At 41.6% G+C, this 22690-nt stretch overlaps 1 protein-coding gene and 1 long non-coding RNA gene across 3 annotated transcripts in view; one reads left to right on the top strand and one right to left on the bottom strand.

The window, feature by feature from the left end:
* Positions 1-12187, top strand: part of PPP1R21 (protein phosphatase 1 regulatory subunit 21) — a 71713-nt gene extending 59526 nt beyond the window's left edge. For both annotated transcript variants that reach the window (XM_003125155.7, XM_085019345.1), the window contains exons 18-22: positions 3219-3251; positions 4398-4514; positions 7012-7110; positions 8668-8796; positions 11544-12187. In XM_003125155.7, coding sequence (XP_003125203.2) covers positions 3219-3251; positions 4398-4514; positions 7012-7110; positions 8668-8796; positions 11544-11573 — 408 coding nt within the window. In that variant the 3' untranslated portion in view covers positions 11574-12187. The remainder of the gene's footprint in view (positions 1-3218; positions 3252-4397; positions 4515-7011; positions 7111-8667; positions 8797-11543) is intronic.
* Positions 12188-15611: 3424 nt separating this feature from the next.
* On the bottom strand, positions 15612-22078 carry LOC146404817 (uncharacterized). The gene is made up of 2 exons (XR_014841999.1): positions 17433-22078; positions 15612-16390 (listed from the first exon to the last, which is right to left on the bottom strand). It is a non-coding gene; the product is annotated as an uncharacterized LOC146404817 (long non-coding RNA).
* Between the last annotated feature and the right edge of the window lie 612 nt (positions 22079-22690).

Below are 22690 nucleotides of genomic sequence, written 5' to 3'. Positions count from 1 at the left end.
CTATTAAATTACCCATGACATTTTTCACAGAACAGACAATCCAGAACTTTATGTGGAACCATAAAAGACCCAGAATTGCCAAAGCAATCCTGAGGAACAAAAACCAAACTGAAGGCATGACTCTCCTAGACTTCAGACAATACTAGAAAGCTATAGTAATCAAGATGGTGTGGTACTAGTCCAAAAACAGATATACAGACCAATGGAACAGAAAAGAGAACCCAAAAATAAATCCAGACACCTGTGGTCAGTTAATCTTTGATGAAGGAGGCAAGAATATAAAATGGGAAAAAGACAGTCTCTTCAGCAAGTGGTGCTGGGAAAACTGGACAGCCTCATCTAAATCAGTGAAACAGGAACACCCTCACACCACACACAAAAATAAACTCAAAATGGATTAAAGACTTAAACATAAGACAAGATACCATAGAACTCCTACAAGAGAACATAGGCAAAATATTCCCTGATATCAGCTATACAAATGTTTTCTTAGGTCAGCTTCCTAAGGCAACAGAAATAAAAACAAAAATAAACCATTGGGACCTAATCAAACTGACAGGCTTTTGCACAGCAAAGAAAACTGTATATTAAAAAAAAAAAAAAAAAACCAAAAAGACAACCTACAGAATGGGAGAAAATAGTTTCAAACGATGCAACCAAAAACATCTCATTTTTATGCATGAGATCCTTCCTACACCTCAGATAATTTCTAACTCTTCAGGGTTAGAGTTATTGGATCAAAAGGCATGAATGTTTTCAAGTTCCTTCATCTTTATTGCCAAGTTATTTTTTTTAAATTTTTTTGCTTTTTAGGGCTGCACCTGTGGCATGTGGAGGTTCCCAGGCTAGGGCTGCGCCACAGCCACAGCAAGGCAGGATCTGAGCCACGTCTGCCACCTACACCACAGCTCATTGCAATGCCAGATTCTTAACCCACTGAGCAAGGTCAAGGATCAAACCCGAATCCTCATGGATCCTAGTCAGGTTCATTAGCCACTGAGCCACAAAGGGAACTCTGACCAAGTTATTTTCTAAAAGGGCTATATTTATTCTCACCAGCAGCCTATGAGATAACTTTGAAATGGTAAATGTTATAAATTTTTCTTCCATTTATGTGATTCCATTCCTTCACAGGACTTCACATTCTCAAACCATCACCCGGGAGTAGAGGGATAAGGGTGGGGAGGCAGAATAGATGTGTGCTTGTGGTTTATTTTGCCAGTTGTAGTCATATTTGAATGCTAACATTAAAATGATGAGCATGTTACTATAAACAATTTTTTTTGTGCCTTTGTGATTCTGTTTATTTTTTAAAAAATTTTGTTGAAGTATAGTTGATTTACAATGTTATATTAGTTTCGGGTATACAGCACAGTGACTAAGTTGTACATATATTTTTTTTTCCATAGTCTTTTCCGTTATGGTTTATCACAGATTATTGAATATAATTCCCTGTGCCATACAGTAGGGCCTTGTTGTTTATCCATTTTGTATATAATAGTTTGCCTCTGCTAATCCCAAATTCCCAGTCCTTCCCTCCCCTACTCCCTCCCCCTCGGCAGCCACAAGTCTGTACTGTATATCTGTAAGTCTGTTTTTGTTTCATAGATATATTGATTTGGGTTGTACTTTATTTTTGTATGGCCACACCCATGGCATATGGAGGTTCCCGGGCCAGGGGTTGAGTCAAAGCTGTAGCCTCTGGACTACACCACAGCCACAAACTGGATCCGAGCCATATCTGTGACCTACACCACAGCTCATGGCAATGCTGGATCCTTAACCCACTGAGTGAGGCCAGGGATTGAACCTGCATCCTCCTGGGTACTAGTCAGATTCATTTCTACTGAGCCATGATGGGAACTCCTTGTGTTGTATTTTAGATTCCGCATGTGAGTGATAGGCATGTGGTATTTGTCTTTCTTTTTCTGACCTACATCACTTAGTATGCTTATCCTAGGTCCATCCATGTTGCTGCAAATGCTATTATTTCATTCTTTTTGATAGCTGCATAGTATTCCATTTCATATATGTACCACATTTTCTACTATAAACAGTTTTTAACTGAAAGACTAATTGCTATTCCTGCTTCAGTGTGTAAAATATTATGGCTCCTCTATTTAAAAAAAAGTTTTATAAAAGATCTATTAATAGCTAGATGAATATAACATTCATCTACTACTCATGGTTCATAGTAATATTCTTGAGGATATTGTTTAACTGAATTTCCACTAGTTTCCTACAGTTATTGAGCTTAAGACATGCCAGTGGGTTAAGGATCCAGTGTTGCCGTGAGCTGTGGTGTAGGTTGCAGATGTGGCTCGGATCGTTGCTGTGGCTCTGGTGTAGGCCAGCGGCTGCAGCTCTGATTCGACCCTTAGCCTGGGAACCTCCATATGACACAGGAGCGGCCCAAAGAAATAGCAAAAAGACAAAAAAAAAAAAAAAAAAAAAATTCATGTAATTGTATCAAAAGTATATTTCTTTTTTCTCCTTTTGTTTTTTTATTTTATTTTGTCTTTTGTCTTTTCAGGGCCACACCTGTGGCATATGGAGGTTCCCAGGCTAGGGGTCTAATCGGAGCTACAGCTTCCGGCCTATGTCACAGCCACCGCAGTGCTAGCTCTGAGCCATATCTTCGACCTACACCACAGCTCACAGCAACGCCGGATCCTTAACCCGCTGAGCGAGGCCAAGGATCAAACCCACAACCTCATGGTTCCTAGTCTGATTCATGTTCACTGCACCACAACAGGAACTCCATCTTCTTTCTCCTTTTGACCTTTCAGTCAGAGAGCTTACTATTTGTGTATTGTGTTTGGAATGATTAATTTATCATGGTCACCATAAAACTGTCTTTATGTCTTGTCTTTTGGCTGCTGCTCTGGAAACAGTGAAGAAGTGACAAGAGGAGTTGAAAACTGTCTTTCCTCTCTCTTTCCCAGAGAATTTGTTGGGTTTTAATGAAAATGGCTAACAGCATTCTGACATAGGAAATAGTAATGGTCATTATCCATTACTACCTCATGGCAGAAATACAAATGTGATTATTTATCTACCGAGGTGAGATGATTGATCATGGGTAATCTTCTAGAACTCCACTGTTAGTGTGCTTTGAAACAGTGTGAACCAAGAAAAGAAAATATTACAAATGTTTAAGCTATTGTGTCTGAAGCGTAAACAGTCTGTCCTAAAGTTTTTTCTCCCTTATGTTCTAGATTGGGATTTTAACCAGGACATCCGACAGTGAGGTAATGTATGCTTAACATCATGTTTGTTAGTAAATATCGGGCCACGTTTGTGGGCCGAGTGTGCAAAAGTTAGCTTTATCTAATTGTGTTTTCTGACAATTCTAGTGAACGTGGCTCTATGTTGCTTTCTCTCTGGGTCAAGTTTAACTGTCACCAGCAAATTACAGCCTGTTTCTGTTATGGCCTCCTTGACTGACTTGACTTGGCAGTTTGACAAGGTGTGGCTTGGGCCTGGCCGTCATCTTGCTGGCATGTGGCAGGAGGCTGTGAGCTATTACTCTCCCAGTGGGCAGGCTGGGAAAGCAGGGCTTTTCAGGGCCTTGACCATCAGTGGGTTTGGTAGTTCTTTTCAGCACTCAAGTAAGTGAACCCAGGACAGATGGGGCTTATCAGATAGGGTTGCACATTTTAGTTTTGAAATATTACAGGATATAAACTTATAAATAACCCTTAAGAGAAACTGCAGTCAGTTAGCTTACCACTCAGTATGGTGAGCTGGTAAATATAGTTCAAGTAGGTCACTGCATTCTTTGATTTCCTTATTGGCCTTATACTTTAGGTAATTTTGAACTTCTGTGTGTATTTTTAAACTAAACTCAGCTGCTAGAGTAACTAGTAAGAAAACTAGTCTGGGACAAGGGCCATATTGTTCACTACAGAAATAATTTAATTTGTTAAAGAGTGTTAAAGCTGTCTTAAGATAATTTGGGGGGAAAAAAGAAGGCTTGTATTTTTCAGGAGTTCCAGTAAATACTCTCCTTTCTAACACTCCCTTCAATTAAAGGAGGACATAGGAGTCAGACAGATTAAGATTTTGAAAGTTAGGTTTGTGGCTAAAAAAATAAACTGAAAGGAGAGACCTGGCCCCATGGCTGATGGGCTTCCCAATGCTTCACTTCTGCTTTGTTCTCTTGAAGCCACAGCTTCTTTGTGAGATTGGCAGGGTGCTGACTGAAATTTGCCATGTATATTTACCTGCCCTGTCTGAAGTTTTTTGAGGGGTGAAAACACTCAGATTCCCCATCAGATTTCAAATGAGAATGTACAAAATGTCTTTTTTTTTTCCTAAAGTGATGTTAATTTTTCCTCCTAGAATGGCTTCATCTCAGTGGAATTTATTTATTGAGCTATGTGTGCTCTCTTTAGGTTCTGGATGTGGAATCTCGTGAAGACTTAATTAAAAATCACTACATGGCAAGGATAGTGGAACTGACATCTCAGCTACAGCTGGCTGACAGTAAGTCAGTGCATTTTTATGCTGAGGTGAGTGGAGCGTTAATTGGATTGGGTTGTTTCTCCCTAATCCCTTTGGGAACTAGGTCGCTGTCCTGGCCTGCTGTTCACTAAAAGAGAGAGGTTAGTCACTGTATCCGCAATATGGATTTGGTTAGAGTTCATATTGATTGGTCCATGTACCAACCACAAATATTGCGGTAAAGGAGTTCCCGTCGTGGCGCAGTGGTTAACAAATCCGTATAGGAACCATGAGGTTGCGGGTTCGGTCCCTGCCCTTGCTCAGTGGGTTAACGATCCGGCGTTGCTGTGAGCTGTGGTGTAGGTCGCAGACACGGCTCGGATCCCGAGTTACTGTGGCTCTGGTGTAGGCCGGTGGCTACATCTCCGATTAGACCCCTAGCCTGGGAACCTCCATATGCCTCGGGAGCAGCCCAAAGAAATAGCAAAAAGACAAAAAAAAAAAAAAAAAAAAAAAAAAAGCGGTAAATACAACAGGTAGCCTTTCTTATGGTTATGTCACATGTTTTGGAGCATTATTATCATAGATTATAGAGTGATAGGCAGGTAAGAGTCATTGGTCAAGAAATTTTTCTTTAGGGAAATTTAAAGCAAAATATGCGTGGTTCACATACTCTCTCTTTTAAATACTCTCTAATTTCTAAATGACAACTTGTGGAAATGAGTTTCTGTAAATGATAAAATGCAAAATGTAACTCTTTCATTCTATCTTTAAAAGATACAAAATCTTAATTTTTTTTCCCCTCTTTTGGCCATCCTATGACACATGGAGTTCCCCAGGCCAGGGATCAGATCCAAGCCACAGCCGGCTCCTTAACCCACCGTGCTGGGCCAGGGATAGAACCTGCATCTCAGCGCTCCAGAGATGCTGCCTATCCCCTTACACCACAGCAGGAATGCCTAAAATCTTAACTTTTGCTATATTTTCTTCTTCTCTCACCAAATAATTCACTTTATTAAGAGAATTAGAAAAATGCTTTGCAAGATAATAAAATTATACACAATTTATTGATTAGAAGAGGAGAAAATGAAGGAAGAATTAGAGATATCAAAAAGAAACAAATGATGAGATAGAATAGATGTCACTTAACATACCTGTAAGGTCTCTGATTTGAAACTTTTTATTAAAAGGTCACTTACACATGTCAGAGGGAGAATGTGATGCTGTTGAGAAAATTGACAAAGAAAAGACAGCACCCTTTATTGGGACCTGACTTTGTGATTTTCTCCTATTCTACAGAGAAGGCGAAGTTGATAGGAAGAAGTTGCTAGGAATGACGAGGGGTTTTGCTTCTTTTTTTCCTGCTAAAATAAATGATGTGCCCAGCTTAGTGTTGTCAACAACGTCACATACCTGGTTGATAAGAAGGCCAATACTGATAGCTGTTGGGCTCTAGAAAATGGGGAGGGCAGCAAGCTGGACCACTTAGTACAGAGCTGCTGCAGTGCTTAACATCCGAGCATCCACGAGGTGCTGCTTAATCGTTTCCTGGTTTGGACCCCTGACTGCCTTCTGAGTTACTGTCCCAGACTTGATTGTCATCCTCTTGAGGACCTGTGCTTTGTAAAACGCTCTCCCTCTTAAATTTTCCAGGTTTAGTGCTGAGCACACAGACGTGTGGTTAATACAGGGTGGGTGATTTGGTTGGCTGAACTTTCCTGAAATTCTCTTGTGAGGAATGAAATGAGTAACTGGGGAATTTCTGAGGCTGTTTTATTTCCCAGTGATTTGCTTATCTTGGTAAATTCTTTCAGCACAATTGTGATACAAGAATTTTTAAATTGTTCTAGTTTTCCCTTGTCTGTAAACAGGAAGCAGTGACCCTCTGTACACCTTTACTGGAATGATTAGTCCAAGTGTCTGATGGTGACACAGTATTCAAATGTGTCTCAACAGATCCTCCATGTCAGTTTCATGGTTTATCAGAAAATTTAGTGATCCTTTTAATGGCACACCCTCTTGAGCAATGCTATTTCTTTTTTTTTTTTCCTTGATCTATTCTGTCTCTGGATAGCCTCTGGAACCCCCAAAGAAAGCAATTTAAAATCCTGCACTCATTTTTTTTTTTTTCACCTGGAGAGTATGAGTGTAAAGCTTTTATTGTTCCTGTGCTATGCTCTTCAATAAAGGACTTAAAACACAAGAAAAATATCTTAGGATTTATATTGCGTAATGCCATTGATAACTTTTGAAATAATTACTTCCCTTCTCATCCAGTGTGGGTGTAAATAAATATTGGGTAAATGTAGGAACTTCTTGTGTTTTTTGTAACCACTGGTCATCAGCCTAGAGCTAGGAAAAAACATCAGTGTGAGGACCACGTATCTCTCACATGTACTACTGCAGTGTGTGGTACGAGGCCCGAGATACTCAGCAGACCTTTGTGGAAGCGACGGGGAGGAAGTACTTTCGGATGTGGAGATTGTTTTTTGGTGTCCTTCCCCGAAGTAAATTTGTTTTGGGGTTGTGGTCCCTGGGGTAATGGAATGTTTTCTGATTTAACAGTGCCGGGCACTCTCTAAAAGACTGGCCTTGGCTGAAAAGTCTAAGGAGGCACTGACAGAAGAGATGAAAGTAGCCAGTCAGAACATCAGCCGACTTCAGGTGAGTTCATATTACCTAAGCAGTTAGTATATGTTTTATCATCGAAAGTTCTTGGGCCAAAAAAATCAGCGTTTCCTTTCTAAAATAGTGGCCTCTGACCTCTAGACATAACTTTTTCTAACCGTTTCATTTCTCACTCTTTTTAAAGTAACATTTCGCTTATGTCAGGCAAGAAGTGCCTGTGTTCTTTCTTTCTCTGACTTGATTTTAATTGTAAATCATTTTATAGTCAGCATTTCTTGGAGTAACACTGATTTACCCGTAGTCCTTCTGTTTTCTCCTCCTCTCTGTTAATCTCTGTCATGGTGGGTGGTAGGCTTGTTCTGTTTTGTTGCCTCTGATCCTTCTTTTTACTGTTTCATAAAACTGATGTAAACTGAAAGGTAGGGCTGCAAAATGTACCTCCTTACTCACTACTTTGTTTTAAAGCCTTGTTTCCAGAAAGCCCCTATTAACTATCAACGTGATACAGGCAAAGAAATAACTCATTAACACAGCAAAATGTGCTTCCTTGTGGTTTCAGATTAGCTTATCAGATCAGCTAGGAACACAGGATTAGATTTGAAAAGGCCAAAGAGAGTCTGAGAGATGGGGAGAGAGAGGAAGACACTTCTTCCAGGGTGGGCCTTGCCCAGAAGGCTATGGGCCATCATTGGCTGTGGGACAGTGGGAATGTGCCAGAGCCCCTCTTGCCCACCTCTCCAAAGGCTCTCAAAGACCTGGGGGAATTGGGAAAGATCATGCAGCCCTCTTGTTTTCTTGTGACAATGTCATACCCAGCATAGAAGGAGACTTTTATTTTTGCAAAGAAATTCAAAACATATTTTGAAGGCTGAGAAAAACCTTTCCCTATTTCTTTTCACTTAGTTCTCTTGTTAGGCCTTTGGCTTAACCTTCATGTTAATTGATCAGCTAGATCATTTTTGTTTGTTTGTTTTGTTTTTTAGGGCTGCACTTGCAGCATGTGGAAGTTCCCAGGCTAGGGGTCAAATTGGAGCTCCAGCTGCTGGATACGCCACAGCCATAACAACAAGGGATCCAAGCTGTGTCTGCCACCTATACCACAGCTCACAGCAATGCCAGATCCCCGACCCACTGAGCAAGGTCAGGGATCAAACCCACATCCTAATGGATACTAGTCAGATTCATTTCTGCTGTGCCACAGCAGGAACTCCCAGCTAGGTCATCTTGATAGGTTGCTTTTCCAAAATTTTTTTGTAAATTAAAAAAGTTTTAGGGAGTTCCTGTTGTGGCTCAGTAACAAAGCAAACCCAACTAGTATCCATGAGGACACAGGTTCAATCCCTGGCTTTACTCAGTGGGTTAAGGATCCAGCATTGCTGTGAGCTGTGGTGTAGGTCACAGACATGGCTCAGATCCTGTGTTGCTGTGGCTGCAGCTGTAGCTCCGATTCGACCCCTAGCTTGGGAACTTCCATATGCCATGGGTGTGGACCTAAAAAGAAGCAAAAAAAGAACCCCAAACAAAAAAAGCTTTAGAGTGGTATGACTAGTGGGGTTTTGATTTCTCTTTTTTCTTTTTTCCCTCGCCATTTAGGATGAGCTGACAACCACCAAGAGGAGTTATGAGGATCAGTTAAGTATGATGAGTGACCACCTGTGCAGCATGAATGAGACATTGTCTAAACAGAGAGAAGAGATTGACACACTAAAGATGTCCAGTAAGGTAGGAGAAGGCGGGGAGTGCCTCTCTGTGATGTAATATTTGATATTTTAATGCATTTCATATAAGGCATTTCATTGCTAAGCATTTCAGGAGCAAGGTTAAGAGATTGGAAGTGTTTATAAATCATTTCACTTATCCCCTAATCCAAAAGTAAAAGTCTTTGAGTTATAAATTAAGAGAAGGTCTGACCTCTGCGTCCCTTGCTTTTTGGCATTTGGGGCATTTCTGCTATTGTTTTATTAGTTAGGAGGACATTTAGAGGGTTTATGATGGGGATTACTTTTTATTTATGTGAATCTAAAATGGTGCTTTTAAAGAATAACCTTCTTTAGCAAATTTATTCTCATGTGTATCCATATAACCTAGAACTGTCTTGTCCTTTTAATTCCAGAAACTTCTTAGATTTAATTTCCCATAAAGCCTCTGCTTGTCCAGGCTGGGGTTGGTAGATATGGGTAGTGTTTGGTATTGGAAATGCATATCCACATATCATCTCTCTTTGTTGTATCACACCATATGTACTCTTACCATGAAAGGTGAGCTTCAAGAGGCCAAAGAGATGGTTTCATGCATCATATTAGATGCTTGGCACATTGTGGTAACTCAGACAGTGCTGTGCCGTCAGCAGCTTGGATTTACTGTCTCCAGCCTGTGCTCATTGAAATCCCCTGCTGCCCCTTACTGCTCTAGCCTCATGCATTGAGTTTCTGCTGCGTGCTGCCACTGGGGAGGACATGGAGATGAACAAGCCACAGCTTCATTTCAGCGTCATTTCAGTGGTGGTGCAGAGCAGCGTTGTGCTCAGTTGGTGTCTCCTTGGAAATGTTAACTCACTAGAATCTCTGTTCTGTAATTTTGTTTCTCAGTGTAGTTTCATGATATTGACCGGCCTCTGGCTGCTTCAGAGTCCTATGATGCTTTTCTGGGACATCATGTGGTGATTGTAACCAGCCAATGTGGTTCTGATTAGGGTTCTTCAGTTACTTGGGCTTCAGGAACTTGAGCTTGGAGGTGGGGGGTTGGGTATTGGTCCTCTTGAAGAACGCCCCCTTTAACCATTTTGGTCTCTTGATATTCTGTCAGGGCAATAGGTAATTCATGTAGAAAGCACATAAGTTTGTATGATTAGTAGGAGAAAGCCTGCTTCAGCACCTACCATTTGAAAAAAGTAGCAGTGATTAGAGGGAAAGTTTTCAAACCTCAGAGCTGCAGAAGGCATCAGATTCTGAATTGAGAAGGGTTAGTGTTGAGTATAGCAAAGCTCATGGTCCCAAAGGGTGTTGTTATTGCAGCTACTTTAGAAGTAACTTTTTAATCTAGTCTTAGAATAGTCTTAGAATATTTGTCATTAATGAAACAGTTAGAGATCCTTGTTCACTTTGTCGTTTCTCTTGTTAACTTTTCTTTGATCATCCAGTGGTCCCCATATTTTCTTTCCCCCCACACCCACCCCCCATTTATTAGTAGCTTAAATTGCCATAGCATCATCTTATGGCTGAGTTGACATGGGTCTCCATTGGATACCAAGTAAACATCCTGAAACCATTTGTTTGCAATTAATTGCTCTTAATGTTTGTAATCTGCAATCATTTCGGATTTACATGAAAAAATGTTTTTATATGTAATAGTTAAGTATAGGAATTTAGTTAGAAAGTTTTCCTAAAAAGGGAACTCCTCCAGAAAGAAGAAAAGTTACATAAAACTGGAAAGTCCAAATCTCCACGTCTGAAGGAATTGGAAGTTAAGACATCATCCCTCTAACTTTTTCTCAGCTGGTGTCTGAGCTTCCTTCTGACAGATAATCATTGCCATTTGGGTGTTAGTTGGCACATACTTAAAATTAGTACCCATTAAGACCTTTTAAAACACCAAAGGAACATGTTTAGGCTAAAATGTTTTATTTAGGAGTTCTCTTTGTGGCTCAGTGGTAAAGAAGCTGATTAGTATCCATGAGGACTTGCCCAGTGGGTTAAGGATCCAGCATTGCCATAAGCTGTGGTGTAGGTCACAGATGATGCTCGGATCTGGTGTTGCTGTGGCTGTGGTGTAGGCAGCAGCTACAGCTCCAATTCCACCTCTAGCCTGGGAGCTTCCATATGCCTCAGGTGTGGCCCTAAAAAGACAAAAATTTTTTTTTATTCAGCTTTATTAAATCATAAACTGCCTTGTCTTTGCAACAAAGTGAATAGCTGAGGTTTGATAAATCCAAAATAGCTTTCTTCTCTCTCTTTGTTGCCTGTCCTCAGACCCCAGGGAAGTAAGGTCCATGGATGGAGAAAGTGGAGAGAGTTCAAAGTGACAGTCTGAGAGTTCCTGTTGTGGCGCAGTGGTTAATGAATCCGACTGGGAACCATGAGGTTGCGGGTTCGGTCCCTGCCCTTGCTCAGTGGGTTAACGATCCGGCATTGCCGTGAGCTGTGGTGTAGGTTGCAGACGCGGCTCGGATCCCACGTTGCTGTGGCTCTGGCGTAGGCTGGTGACTACAGCTCCGATTGGACCCCTAGCATGAGAACCTCCATATGCCGTGGGAGTGGCCCAAGAAATGGCAAAAAGACAAAAAAAAAGTGACAGTCTGCTTTGTGCTTTCTGAATAAAAGTTAGGAATGCACGGTTATCAGCTGTTCTTCCAGTTGAAATCTAAAGTTTTACAGAGTGAAATATGGTTTCCAGATGGCTTAATCTATAAACTGTATGAATTATTTTTCTAGAAGTTTCTGTTCTTATTGTTGATGTTTTTCTTTGCACAGGGAAATTCTAAAAAGAACAAGAGTCGATAGTTTACAGGTGTCTGGTTGGTGACTTCTTTCCAGAGCTGCTACTGCTGTGCGGAGCTGCAGGGCCGAGACTCCACGTCCAGTGCTGGCCGCCTTCAGGAAGCTGGAGTGTTGTTGGACCTAGTAAAGTAGTCAGTGTTGTAAATGGCCTTGAAATATTTAAAATATATTTGTAACCAGTAAGGCAAATATAGAATTTGATGTTGACAGTAAAATGGAAAACAATACACTTACCATGGATATTGTAGGTTTCCTTACGCTGTTTTTACTGTACACTTTTTAAAATTAGGTTTTAATTTCAGTATGTAAGAACAACAAATATTTTGTATATTTTCAAACGCAATTATATGGTTATCAATTTGGTATCAATGGAATAGATATATGTTTCTGGATAAAGTGCTTAAATTGTCAAACTGTCATTACTTCTTGCTATAATTGAAAGCAGTCTCCAATTCTTTTTGAAGACTTACTCATCTCTCTCTCTCTGAAGGGAGTAGGCCTTGCAAACTTCAGATCTTGTGGGTTTATTATCATTGTCTTCAGCTCTTCAGTACCTTCTCTGTGTTGGAATAATAGCTTAAGGAAATTGATGTCAATAAATTCATACTTATATCAAACTTTCAGTCTCTCTATGAAAGTCCGATAAAGGAAGCTGAAACTTAGCAAAGTAGACTTCACAAAATTGCCAAATCCCAGTTGTTTGGGATAAAATCTTTCTAATCCCCCAAACTGGAGTAAATGTACAGTTAATCCTTTATTTAGGCTTTGAGTACCTCTCAAGGAACTTGTAACCATACTTTGAGCAAGGACCCTGAGTCCTGTCAGGCTCTCTTTGGTTTATTTCATAAACATCATGTCATTTTCAGGGCTGTCTCTCCCAGCACCTCTATCCCCAAGCCTGTAAATTTATAGCTCCTTTCTCCTGAGTTGCTTGCACAAGCCCATTGCACCCGACATTGAAGTCCCCAGACCTGAAATCCCTTCTTCCCTACTTCCCTGCCTGCAGTGCCATCTCTTTTGAGCCTCTTCTCCAGGCTGTTCCTAGTCACCCTACAGATGCCTTTTCTGTTTGACCAGAGAGCTCATCCCCAGCTTCCCTCTGTGCTCAGCACAAAGGCCAACTCCTTGGTCTCGGCCACATGTCCTAGGCTGCCGGCTGTAGACAGACTCTGATGGTTGTGCTGAGTCTTCACAGTAAGCAAAGTGTTTGAATCCTGCCTTGGGGAATCTCTGGGCAAGTCAGCTCAGTCCCAGTCTCCTAGCCCTTTGAGTCCTTAGCCCCTTTGCCCTGCCTGTTTTCTGTGACCTGCTCATTTTAATTCTTTGTCAACTGAACCAGCCGTTTTCACTGTAGCTGTGCCTAAGCCCCCAGGAGCTCTGAGGGAAACATCAAATCACCATGATGTGCTCCATCATAAGCCTAGAGTTTCCATGCCCTACGGTGTTCTGTGATGCTGAATTTGGAATTTCTAGTCCATTTCTAGTTCTCCTCTGGAGGGTTTGGGACAAAGGAGTGACATCATCTGGCTTATATTTTAATGGAATTGTTGGTGCTATGTTGAGACTAGATAGCGGAGCAAGGGTGGAAGCAGAGGGCTGAATTGGGAGATTATTGCAATGGTAGGAGGCTGTTGAGAAATGATGGTGGCCTGGACTGTGCTGGTGGCAGTACAAGTTTCTGTTTCTGGATTTATTTTGAAGAGAGTGGATAGGTTTGCTGAAATTGCAACTCCTTCCCACTATACTTCTGTTATTCTGCTTTGTTTTACTCCTGATACTTATCATAATCTAACATACGATATGTTTACTTATTTATCTTGTTTATTGCCTGTTTCTACCTCCAGAAGATGCAGCTCTGCAGAAGCACGTTTTTGCTCCGATTTGCTTACTTACTATATTCCCTGTACTCAGAACACTGCCTAGCATTCATTGAACATTTGTTGAATGAATGGCATTTGGGCAGGATATGGAGTGTGAGAGAAAGAAGAGGTGAAGCTAAGGATTTCGATGTAAACAAACTCGACTAAGAGGGAGGGTTGAAGGAGGAGCAGCTAGCTTCCACCTGGTTGTGACTTAAGTTTAATACCTGTGCATCACCTTGGATTCCTCCTCACCGTGCACAGCTCATTGGCTTTCTTGTCTTTCTGAATCTTGCTGCTTTTGTACAGTCTCTCAATTCTTTTTTTTTTTTGGTTTTTTTTTTTTTTTTTGCTTTTTAGGGCTGCACCTGAGGCACATGGAGGTTCCCAGGCTAGGGGGGCCTAATCGGAGCTGTAGCCACTGGCCTATGCCACACAGGATCCGAGCCGAGTCTGCAACCTACGCCACAACTCACAGCAATGCCGGATCCTTAACTCACTGAGCAAGGCCAGGGGTTGAACCTGCATCCTATGGATGCTAGTCAGATTCGTTAACCACTGAGCCATGATGGGAACTCCCGTATCTCTCAATTCTAACCTTTCCTTACCCAATACTTTAAATTGAGTCCTGGCTCCTTACTGTCTGGATAACTTGTCTCCCTGTTCTCCATCCCTTCCAACCTCTCTTAACCAGATTGTTTTTCTGAAACATGTCTCTGCAGAGCCATTTCCCCTATAGAAAGCCCTCACAGTGGTCCCACATTGCTTTCTGGGGGCGGTCTAGCTGTTGTGTGTACATGTGAAAATCCTCAGACCTCTGGGTGAGAAAGAGTTTCACTTCTGAGAGTTCGGCCTGTTTTTCTCTTAGAGAAAATGTGAATCTTGGGATTGTGTCCCTCTTTGCTGTGGTGGCTGAGACTTGTATCTCTCCAGCTGTGAGTTGCCAGAGCTCCCAGACTAGCTGACCTGCATGGCTCCTGTTCCCAAAGACCTGCAGACAGTCCTTGGGGACAGACGGCTTGGCCATTCTGCAAGGATTGGTGCATCTGGGAGTGTCCCTCGGCCTCAGGGACAGGGCAGGACTGTGGAGGTGCACTTGGTTCCCTGGCACAATTGTCCCTTTTTAACTTAACTGCTAAGATCTTTGCTTTCTTGGTAGAGCCCCTTGCCAAGGCATGTAATGACCACCATTTGTTAACCATTTACTTAAGCATGGGTAAGACTTGATGTGACTTCTTTCATTTAACCTCCAGTAACCGTATCTCTTTGATGCTGTTGCTATCCCATTTTACAGGTAGAAAACTATGTCTTAAGTGTTCCAAGGCTAAGCGATTTGTCCATAGCCACAGGACTGTACATGTGGAGCCATGATTCAGATCTAGGCTAGTCTGATTCCACAGCCTGGATTATTCACTACTGAGTCTTTTACATTGGAGGCATTTAGTTCTATTCCTACAGGTACTATATAGGTGGAGGATAAAATATTAAACTTCTCAGTAACTCCTGTACTTCATTAAACTTTTCCTTTCCATGTCTTCATTAAGTACCTCTACTTCTTCTTTAGCTTTTAGGTAGCTTCTTGGGAGTGGCTCTGGCACAAGGTTTGCCTTTGACATGATTTTTCCCTTCTCTGACCCTTATTTTTATTTAAATATTTCTCATTACACAAACTTTCTCAAGTACCAAATTCTGAATTTAATAAGTTTGTGCCATGACCTACACCACAGCCCATGGCAAGACTGGATCCCTGACCCACCGATCGAGGCCAGGGATCAAACCCACATCCTCATAGATACTAGTTGGATTCATTTCCGCTCAGCCACAATGGGAACTCCCTCCTGGAATGGGTTAAGGCAGGTCCCAGACATTGGATTCCATCTGTAAACTCTTGAGTTATGCACACCTTTGTACAGATGGTGAGCACTAACTTCTAAATCTGCCTTACCCATTTCATCATTCAGTCAACAAGTAGGTGTCCAGCGCCTGCTGAGTGCTCAGTGCAGATGAGACTACGATAAGCAAAATGGACATGCTGACTGCCATATGTCCTCCATCCTGCCCTGGGCTCCTCTCACACAAGGCATCGAGTGGGAGATAGTACATAGAGGCTGTAACTTCTTTTATTTTTTATTTTATTTTTTATTTTTTTGTCTTTTTGCTATTTCTTGGGCCGCTCCCGTGGCATATGGAGGTTCCCAGGCTAGGGGGTGAATCGGAGCTGTAGCCACCAGCCTACGCCAGAGCCACAGCAACGCGGGATCCGAGCCCGTCTGCAACCTACACCACAGCTCACGGCAACGCCGGATCGTTAACCCACTGAGCAAGGGCAGGGACCGAACTGGCCACCTCATGGTTCCTAGTTGGATTCGTTAACCACTGCGCCACGATGGGAACTCCTGTAACTTCTTTTATTAAAGGTCTGTATTTTCACCAAAGTTACAAACTCAGTTGGAGTCAAGCTGTTCTAAAATACTTATTCCAAAAAAAAAAAAAACAAAAAAAAAAACCTTATTACTAAGAAGAAACAAAACAAGGCAGAACAAACAAAAATAGTCTCCGGATCCTATCCCTCATTTCACACTCCCCAGAGAAAAGCACTTTCACTCCTTGTTTTGGTATCTCCATATTTCCAAATGGCTTGCTACTTTTGTTTTTCCTCTTAGATATAATCAGTTGACTTCACAGTTGGAAGATGAGGATTTGTCTCTGTTTCGTCTCCCTCCTGAGATCCGCACGACACACATAAACATGCTTTCTATTTTCCTGTCTTCTTCAGACTCGTTACATCAACATTGCATGTCGATATTCAGTGTACACTTTGTTATGATTATTTAAATGCTACTGGTAGCTGAGTCATGTAATATACTATGATTACTTTTCCTTTCTTGTACAACTACCTCTTTGTTTTCCTTGGGGTTGATAATTGTCTGTTTATTCATTTATTTTCTTTTTCAGCCACCCCTGTAGAATATGGAAGTTCCCAAGCCAGGGATCAAATCTGAGCTGAAGCTGTGACCTATGCCACAGCTGCAGTGTTTCTGGATCTTAACCCACTGCACCACAGTGGGAACTCCTTATTTATTTAACTATGTCTTCTATAGTGCTTCTCACTAATTTATTCCTAAATTCTCACCCAGGTGTGTAACTCTTATCTTGTGGTGGTCAGATTCAGCTGGGTGTTTATAGCCAAATTTACCTTCTTCAAGAAACCTCTCCAGTGCCCCAGGTTTTCCTGGCTGACCTCTATACCAGCGGTACTGCTGCTGTCTTGGGCTCTCCCTTCCTTATCATCCCAGGCATCAAGTGTCTCCTACTCTTAAAATAACCCCTTCTCTCTCTACAAGCCCTTCCAGTGAGTGTCCTGTGCCTCTGCTTGCCATTGCAGTGTCCCTCTCAAAGAATTATCTATTCTATTTAGGCCTCTTGAAGCATGGAAAATGAAAAGTGAGAGAGAGTTCTCAGTCTAGGCACAGAGGAGGAACTCAGAGTTGGTTGGAATTTTCAGAACTTATTGGAATGACATTTGCGAGCTTTTCCTTATATATCACATGTTGAAAAGTTGAAAAATGAGGAAGATTATTGAGAGCACACATCTCTTCTTGTAGAGATTCAGCTGTTGATATTTTTTATTCCTGTTCCTTTTTCATGCATCTATAAGATATATGTAATTATAAGCAATTCCAAATTAGGTGGAAAAATGGCCCTTTAATAGCAAGTGATTGGGCAGGGAGGTAGGTTAGCTGGCTGCACAACTCCAGGGGGCAGTATTCACATTCGTTTTGCAGCAGGCCTGGGTGAAGAGATTAGATGATCCAGGAACACCTGAGAAACTGTGATAAACAGCATGTGTCTTGTCATATCATTTTTAAACACCACCCCCCGTTATGCTGTTATAAGCAATACTGCTCACTTTTCAAAGCTGATCAAACTGGATTCTGCACTGCTTTTGGTAAGAAATTACCTCTATAAGGTTTTTTCCCCTTTTTTCTTTTTAGGGCCCCACCTGCAGCATATGGAAGTTCCTAGGCTAGGGGTCTTGTCAGAGCTGCAGCTGATGGCCACACCACAGCCACAGCAATGCCAGATCCAGGCTGCATCTGTGACCTACACTGTAGCTGCTCACTGAGCGAGGCCAGGGATTAAACCCAAATCCTCACGGGCACTATGTTTGGTTCTTAACCCACTGAGCCATGACAAGAACTCCCCCCATGAGTTTTACTAACAGATGCTTTGTAGCAACATGACCAGTTTCCAAGTTCATTATCCACTAAAACCAAACAAAAGCTCAGCTGCACTATTTCCAAACCAAAATGTGAGAAAAATACAAGTAAAATAAGGAACCACTTAGCTAAGAAGCCACCAAAAAAGTTGGACCAAAAGGCTCTCTTCAGGTCATGAATTAAAGCTTTCTTCATAATAAAAATCTTCAGACAGAAAAATGTACAGTTTACAGTTTCGTTTTATGCAGCATTGACCCTGGAAATTGTTCCCAACTCTTAAAAGGCTTCAGACTCCTCTATAACTTTAACATATGAAGATAGCAACTTGGTTGATGATGGCTAAGAAACAATCTGGCAGTGCTACACCGACAAGGAATAGTCTGTTCTGGGAAAGAAAAGGAAGCTTCTGTTCTCGGCTAAGGGCCATGTCCTCAGACACTATGGTGATAAATGGAAAGCTTGTCAGTAAGTGTTGTCTGTGCCTTACATTTTTAAGCAGTTTGGTAATTAGCTCCAAATTAGGAAATTGACTGGCAATCAGAGCATTAGAGCAGGAAAACTCATTATAGTTGTTCCGAATCTTTGAAAGAAAAGGTTATAGAGCAGGATTAGAATAACTTTTCCTAAGGAGAGGATTAGAGGAACTGACTCTTGGATGGAAAACTACTGGAGGCTGTTGTCTGCTTTGTGGGAGTGGGGGCCTCAAAAGACAACTCCCCCACTTAGAACTTTTGTATTGTGATCTCTGAACTCAACCCCACTGCTTCCTAACCACCAGTGGGATGAATGGTGACACCCGACAGATGCAAGAATAGAAACAACACGGTGTAGTTAACTAACAACAACAACAAAATGACCCTCACATCTTGCCTTAGAGGCTGAAGAATATTCTCTCTTTCTTTAGCTTTCCCATATTTCCTTCGGACACCTCTCCTGTTGTATTAAACTGTCAACACGTCTCGTGGAGTCATTTTCATGTTGGCCCTTTCCCTGAACTACTACAGATGCTGTGAGGCAGGAATCAGACCTTATACTTACTCCTCCACGGTGTCTAGCAGAATGTCTGTACATAGTAGGTGTTCAATTAATGCTGATTGGATACATTTTAGGAAGCAGGCCAAAGGACTGCACAACTGTAGCTCAAACCATACCCAAGAGTATTCCATCTCCAGGACAAAGGATAGCCAATCTCAGGCCATTCTGAGTTGATTAAGTGGTCATGCCCTAAGTATCATTGATTTCAACTGGTATTCTTAATGAAGATGTTGGTATTTTATTTATCTCTGACAATTTCTTTCTAGAGTATTCATGTTTCCTTGTGGATCAGGCCAAAATGCATCATGTGCCTAAAATGGTGGTTTTTTTTTTTTTTTTTCTGTTTCATTTTCACTGTTGTCGAAGCCACCACTGTGGACTATTCTTTTGAATAGTTTTTCACAAGCTTTTACTCTGTCTTGATGCATGTTGCAGTATAAATAGAGACTTAACGCTGTAAAGTTCTTAGGAATGTTCTTATCAAGCATTTAGGACTAAGCTTGTCCTAAATCTGAAGTCCTCACTTCTCAACTAAGTCTCTTTCAGATGGGGCTTTTCCAAAAGCTGGTTTGCATTTATATTAATTGATCCTGACAGCTTTAAGCTGATTTGAGTTTTGAGGAATTCCAAGTTAATCTACTAGATCATATTTATAGACAATTTGGGGACCCCTTGTTAAATAGTGTGGAAGTTACATGAAAACACTGCCAAGACAGGGAAACCTGTTAATGAAAAGGAGACCAATAATAGCCTAAGGGTCTCCTTACTGCAGAGCAAGGAAAAGGACAGAAACCGAATTAAAATGAGGTCACAGCTGGCCATGAACAGCTGTGGTAGCCTAGCTATTGAGGCCAGGCTGAGCTGTTTACCATCAGATTTTGATACAAAAGGACACTGCCAGAAAGGGTTCTTTGGAAATACGTGGAGGAGTTACGAGAAATAAATCTGCATACATGAAAGTAGCAACCTTTGGGGCCACACTGAGTCACACAGAAGAGGAGGGACTGTCCCTTGTAAAAGATAAGTGGTTTTCAACCAACTGTTTGGTCTTTAGAAAATTATGGGACTGTTTGCTTTGCAGAAGTGTCAAAGTTTCCAAAAAAGATTTTTTTCATTGGGTGGGCTACCTACTAGTCAAGGCCATACTGCTTATTCAAAGATGATGGAATTAAAAAGGTACACTCAGGACTCTATATCTATCTATCTATCTATCTATCTATCTATCTATCTATCTATCCATCTAAATATCTATCTATCTATTTATTTATCTTTTTAGGGCCACAGCTGCAGTGTATGGAAGTTCCCAGGCTAGGGGTCGAATCACATCAGAGCCAGCCACCTACACCACAGCTCATGGCAACACCAGGTCCTTAAACCACTGAGTGAGGCCAGGGATCGAACCTGTGTCCTCATGGATACTGGTCAGATTAGTTTCTGCTAGGCCACAATGGGAACTCCTATTTATTTATTTTTAAATTTAATTTTATTGGAGTATAGTTGACTTACAATGTTGTATTAGTTTCAGGTGTACAGCAAAGTGAATCAGTCATACATATAAATGTGTCCTTTCTTCATCCAGAATGCCGAAATGCCTGGCTTCAAGGCACCCCTTTTCTTCCCTTCCTTTGCCTCCCTCCTCCTTTATCCTTGCTCTGCACCTTGCTCACCTCCTTACCAGAAGGATGACTTGGGCCCAGTACCTGACTGATGCCATAGAAGCATAGAAAAGTTACCAGTCAGTCAACTTCCTATTCTCTAGTCTACCTCTCGCTCCCTTAACTCTTTGATCTTCACAGGGACCTGATGCCTTTTTCTGTTGAGAGTGTCATAAGCATAAACACAAGTAAAAATTTTATCTGAAACTAAAAGTATACTAAATAGATCCCATCTGTGTGACTTGAGGTACTCCTATGCCTCTCTGAATGTTTCCTTCCTTCCTCAAAGCCCTCAACACAGGTCCTTACCACTGGCGGGTGGTTGAATAGGATACTTATTATCGTTTCCATTTTATCAAGGAACTCCCAGATCAAACACACGACAACACTTGAAAGAGCATTGAAAAGAGAATCTCAGTGCTATACAAACACAGGGACATGCTTAATAAGGATTCCTTCATTTCCTTTCTACCACCAGGCACTGCATTTCAAGTTGAGATGTTCACCGGGGCCTCCTAACTCCTCTCCTTGGGCCCAAGCCCTCTCTTCCCAGATAGTCCATCTTTCAGACTGTTAAGTCATATTTTTCAGTTGCCATTTTGAGTCCACAAAGATTGAGTGCCTACCATATGCCAGGCTCTGCGAGTACAAAGGTGAATAGGACACCACTTGCATCAGAATATTCCTTCACTTAAAAATTTTAAGGATTTCCCATTTTCTGCTTTATGTCCAGTTCCACCTTCTCATCCAAACATTTCCCATCTTGCCTAAGCCTTCCAGTCTTGCCAGCTTCCCAAGGTCTGGAGTGCTCTTTTCTTCCTTCTGAGTCTATTCAAACTCCTCTCAAGTTCCCATCTGGGGGCTGGGTGTCCCTCGAGGGTAAAAGGCCCCAGTGGGTCTTCTCCTTTTATTTAACTCCCAGGGAGGCAGCTCCACTTGCGGAAGAGGCTCAGATGTTAAGTGACTTCCATAGTGACTTGCCTTACCTGCTAGCAAGTAATGGATTTGGAACTAGATGCCACCCTCTAACCTCTCCTCAGAGGACAACTTCCCTTCTCTTCTGCATTCTGCAAGTGGCTCCTGCCCCATCCACACAGCCTGGCCCTTCACTAGGCTATCCCTGCCCTGTCCTCCTCCTCCTCTTGAGCATTGATGGGCCCTGGAAGGTGGACTTCCATCTTTCCTTTCCTCTTACCCTGCCACCAGGGTTGGTCCTACCTTAAGGTAAAAGAGAACCTCAAGAGAGTCTTCAAAAATAATTCTTACCCAAGATATGGAAGCAACCCAAGTATCCAACAACAGATGAATGGACAAAGAAGAATTGCTGTGTATGTATGTGTGTGTGTGTGTATGTGTAATGGAGTATTACTGAACCATAGACAGAAATGTGGATGAACTTAGAGAATATTATGCTTGGTGAAATAGGTCAGATAGAGAAAGACAAATACTGTATGATATCACTTATATGTGGAATCTAAAAAATAATACAAATGAATGTATATAGCAGAACAGAAATAGACTCATAAAAAACAAACTAGTGGTTACCAGAGGGGAGAGAGAAGAGGGAGGGGCAAATTAAGGGTATGGGATTAAGGGATACAAACTACTATGTATAAAACAGGAGTTCTCTTGCTGCAGCTGGTTAAGGATCTGGTGTTGTCACTGCAGTGGTTTGGGCCACTGCTTATCTCTGGAGTATGCCCAGGGCCCAGCAATAAAATAAAATAAAATAAATAAAATAGCACAGTGAATTATAGCCATTATCTTGCAATAACATTTTTTAAAAACCATTTTTAAAAGTTGAAGTATAGTAAATTTATAATGTGCTAGTTTCAGGTGTACAGCAAAGTGATTCATATATAGATATATATTCAGATTCTTTTTCATTATAGGTTATTGCAATGACTTTTAACGGGAGTATAATCTGTAAAAATTCTGAATCACTATGCTGTACACCTAAAACTAATGTAATATTGTAAATCAACTATACTTCACTTTTTAAAAAATGCAAAAAACATTCCTTAGTTCTCCTAATCACTAGAGAAAACAAAACCCAAAAACTCTATGAAGCAGCGTGGAAAACAGGACCACAGTCTCCTCACCACCACCCCCTCCCACCCCCAACCCCCCCACCCCCAACCCTAATCTTCGCACCACCCAGAGATGATGACAAGGTCCTGGGGGTGGGGAGTGGCTTCAGATCGGCCAAAGAGCCCAGCTAGCTGCTTCGAGGGGCATCCAAAACTAACTCATGTGCCTCCTCCGCAGCCCACTTGTGCTGAAGGGAGCACCCGCTTCCCAACTTGCGGCTGGAAGCTCAGGTGGAGGAAAATAAGGGGAGACAAGAGAAT

This window comes from Sus scrofa, chromosome 3 (assembly GCF_054392235.1).
Source record: "Sus scrofa isolate SSC_HxYL_T2T_F1_AM1 chromosome 3, Sscrofa_HxYL_maternal_Yorkshire_Landrace_v2.0, whole genome shotgun sequence".
Classification (NCBI taxonomy): domain Eukaryota; kingdom Metazoa; phylum Chordata; class Mammalia; order Artiodactyla; family Suidae; genus Sus; species Sus scrofa.
The sequence above is the reverse complement of the archived record's forward strand: the minus strand, read 5'-3'. Positions and strand labels throughout refer to the sequence as shown.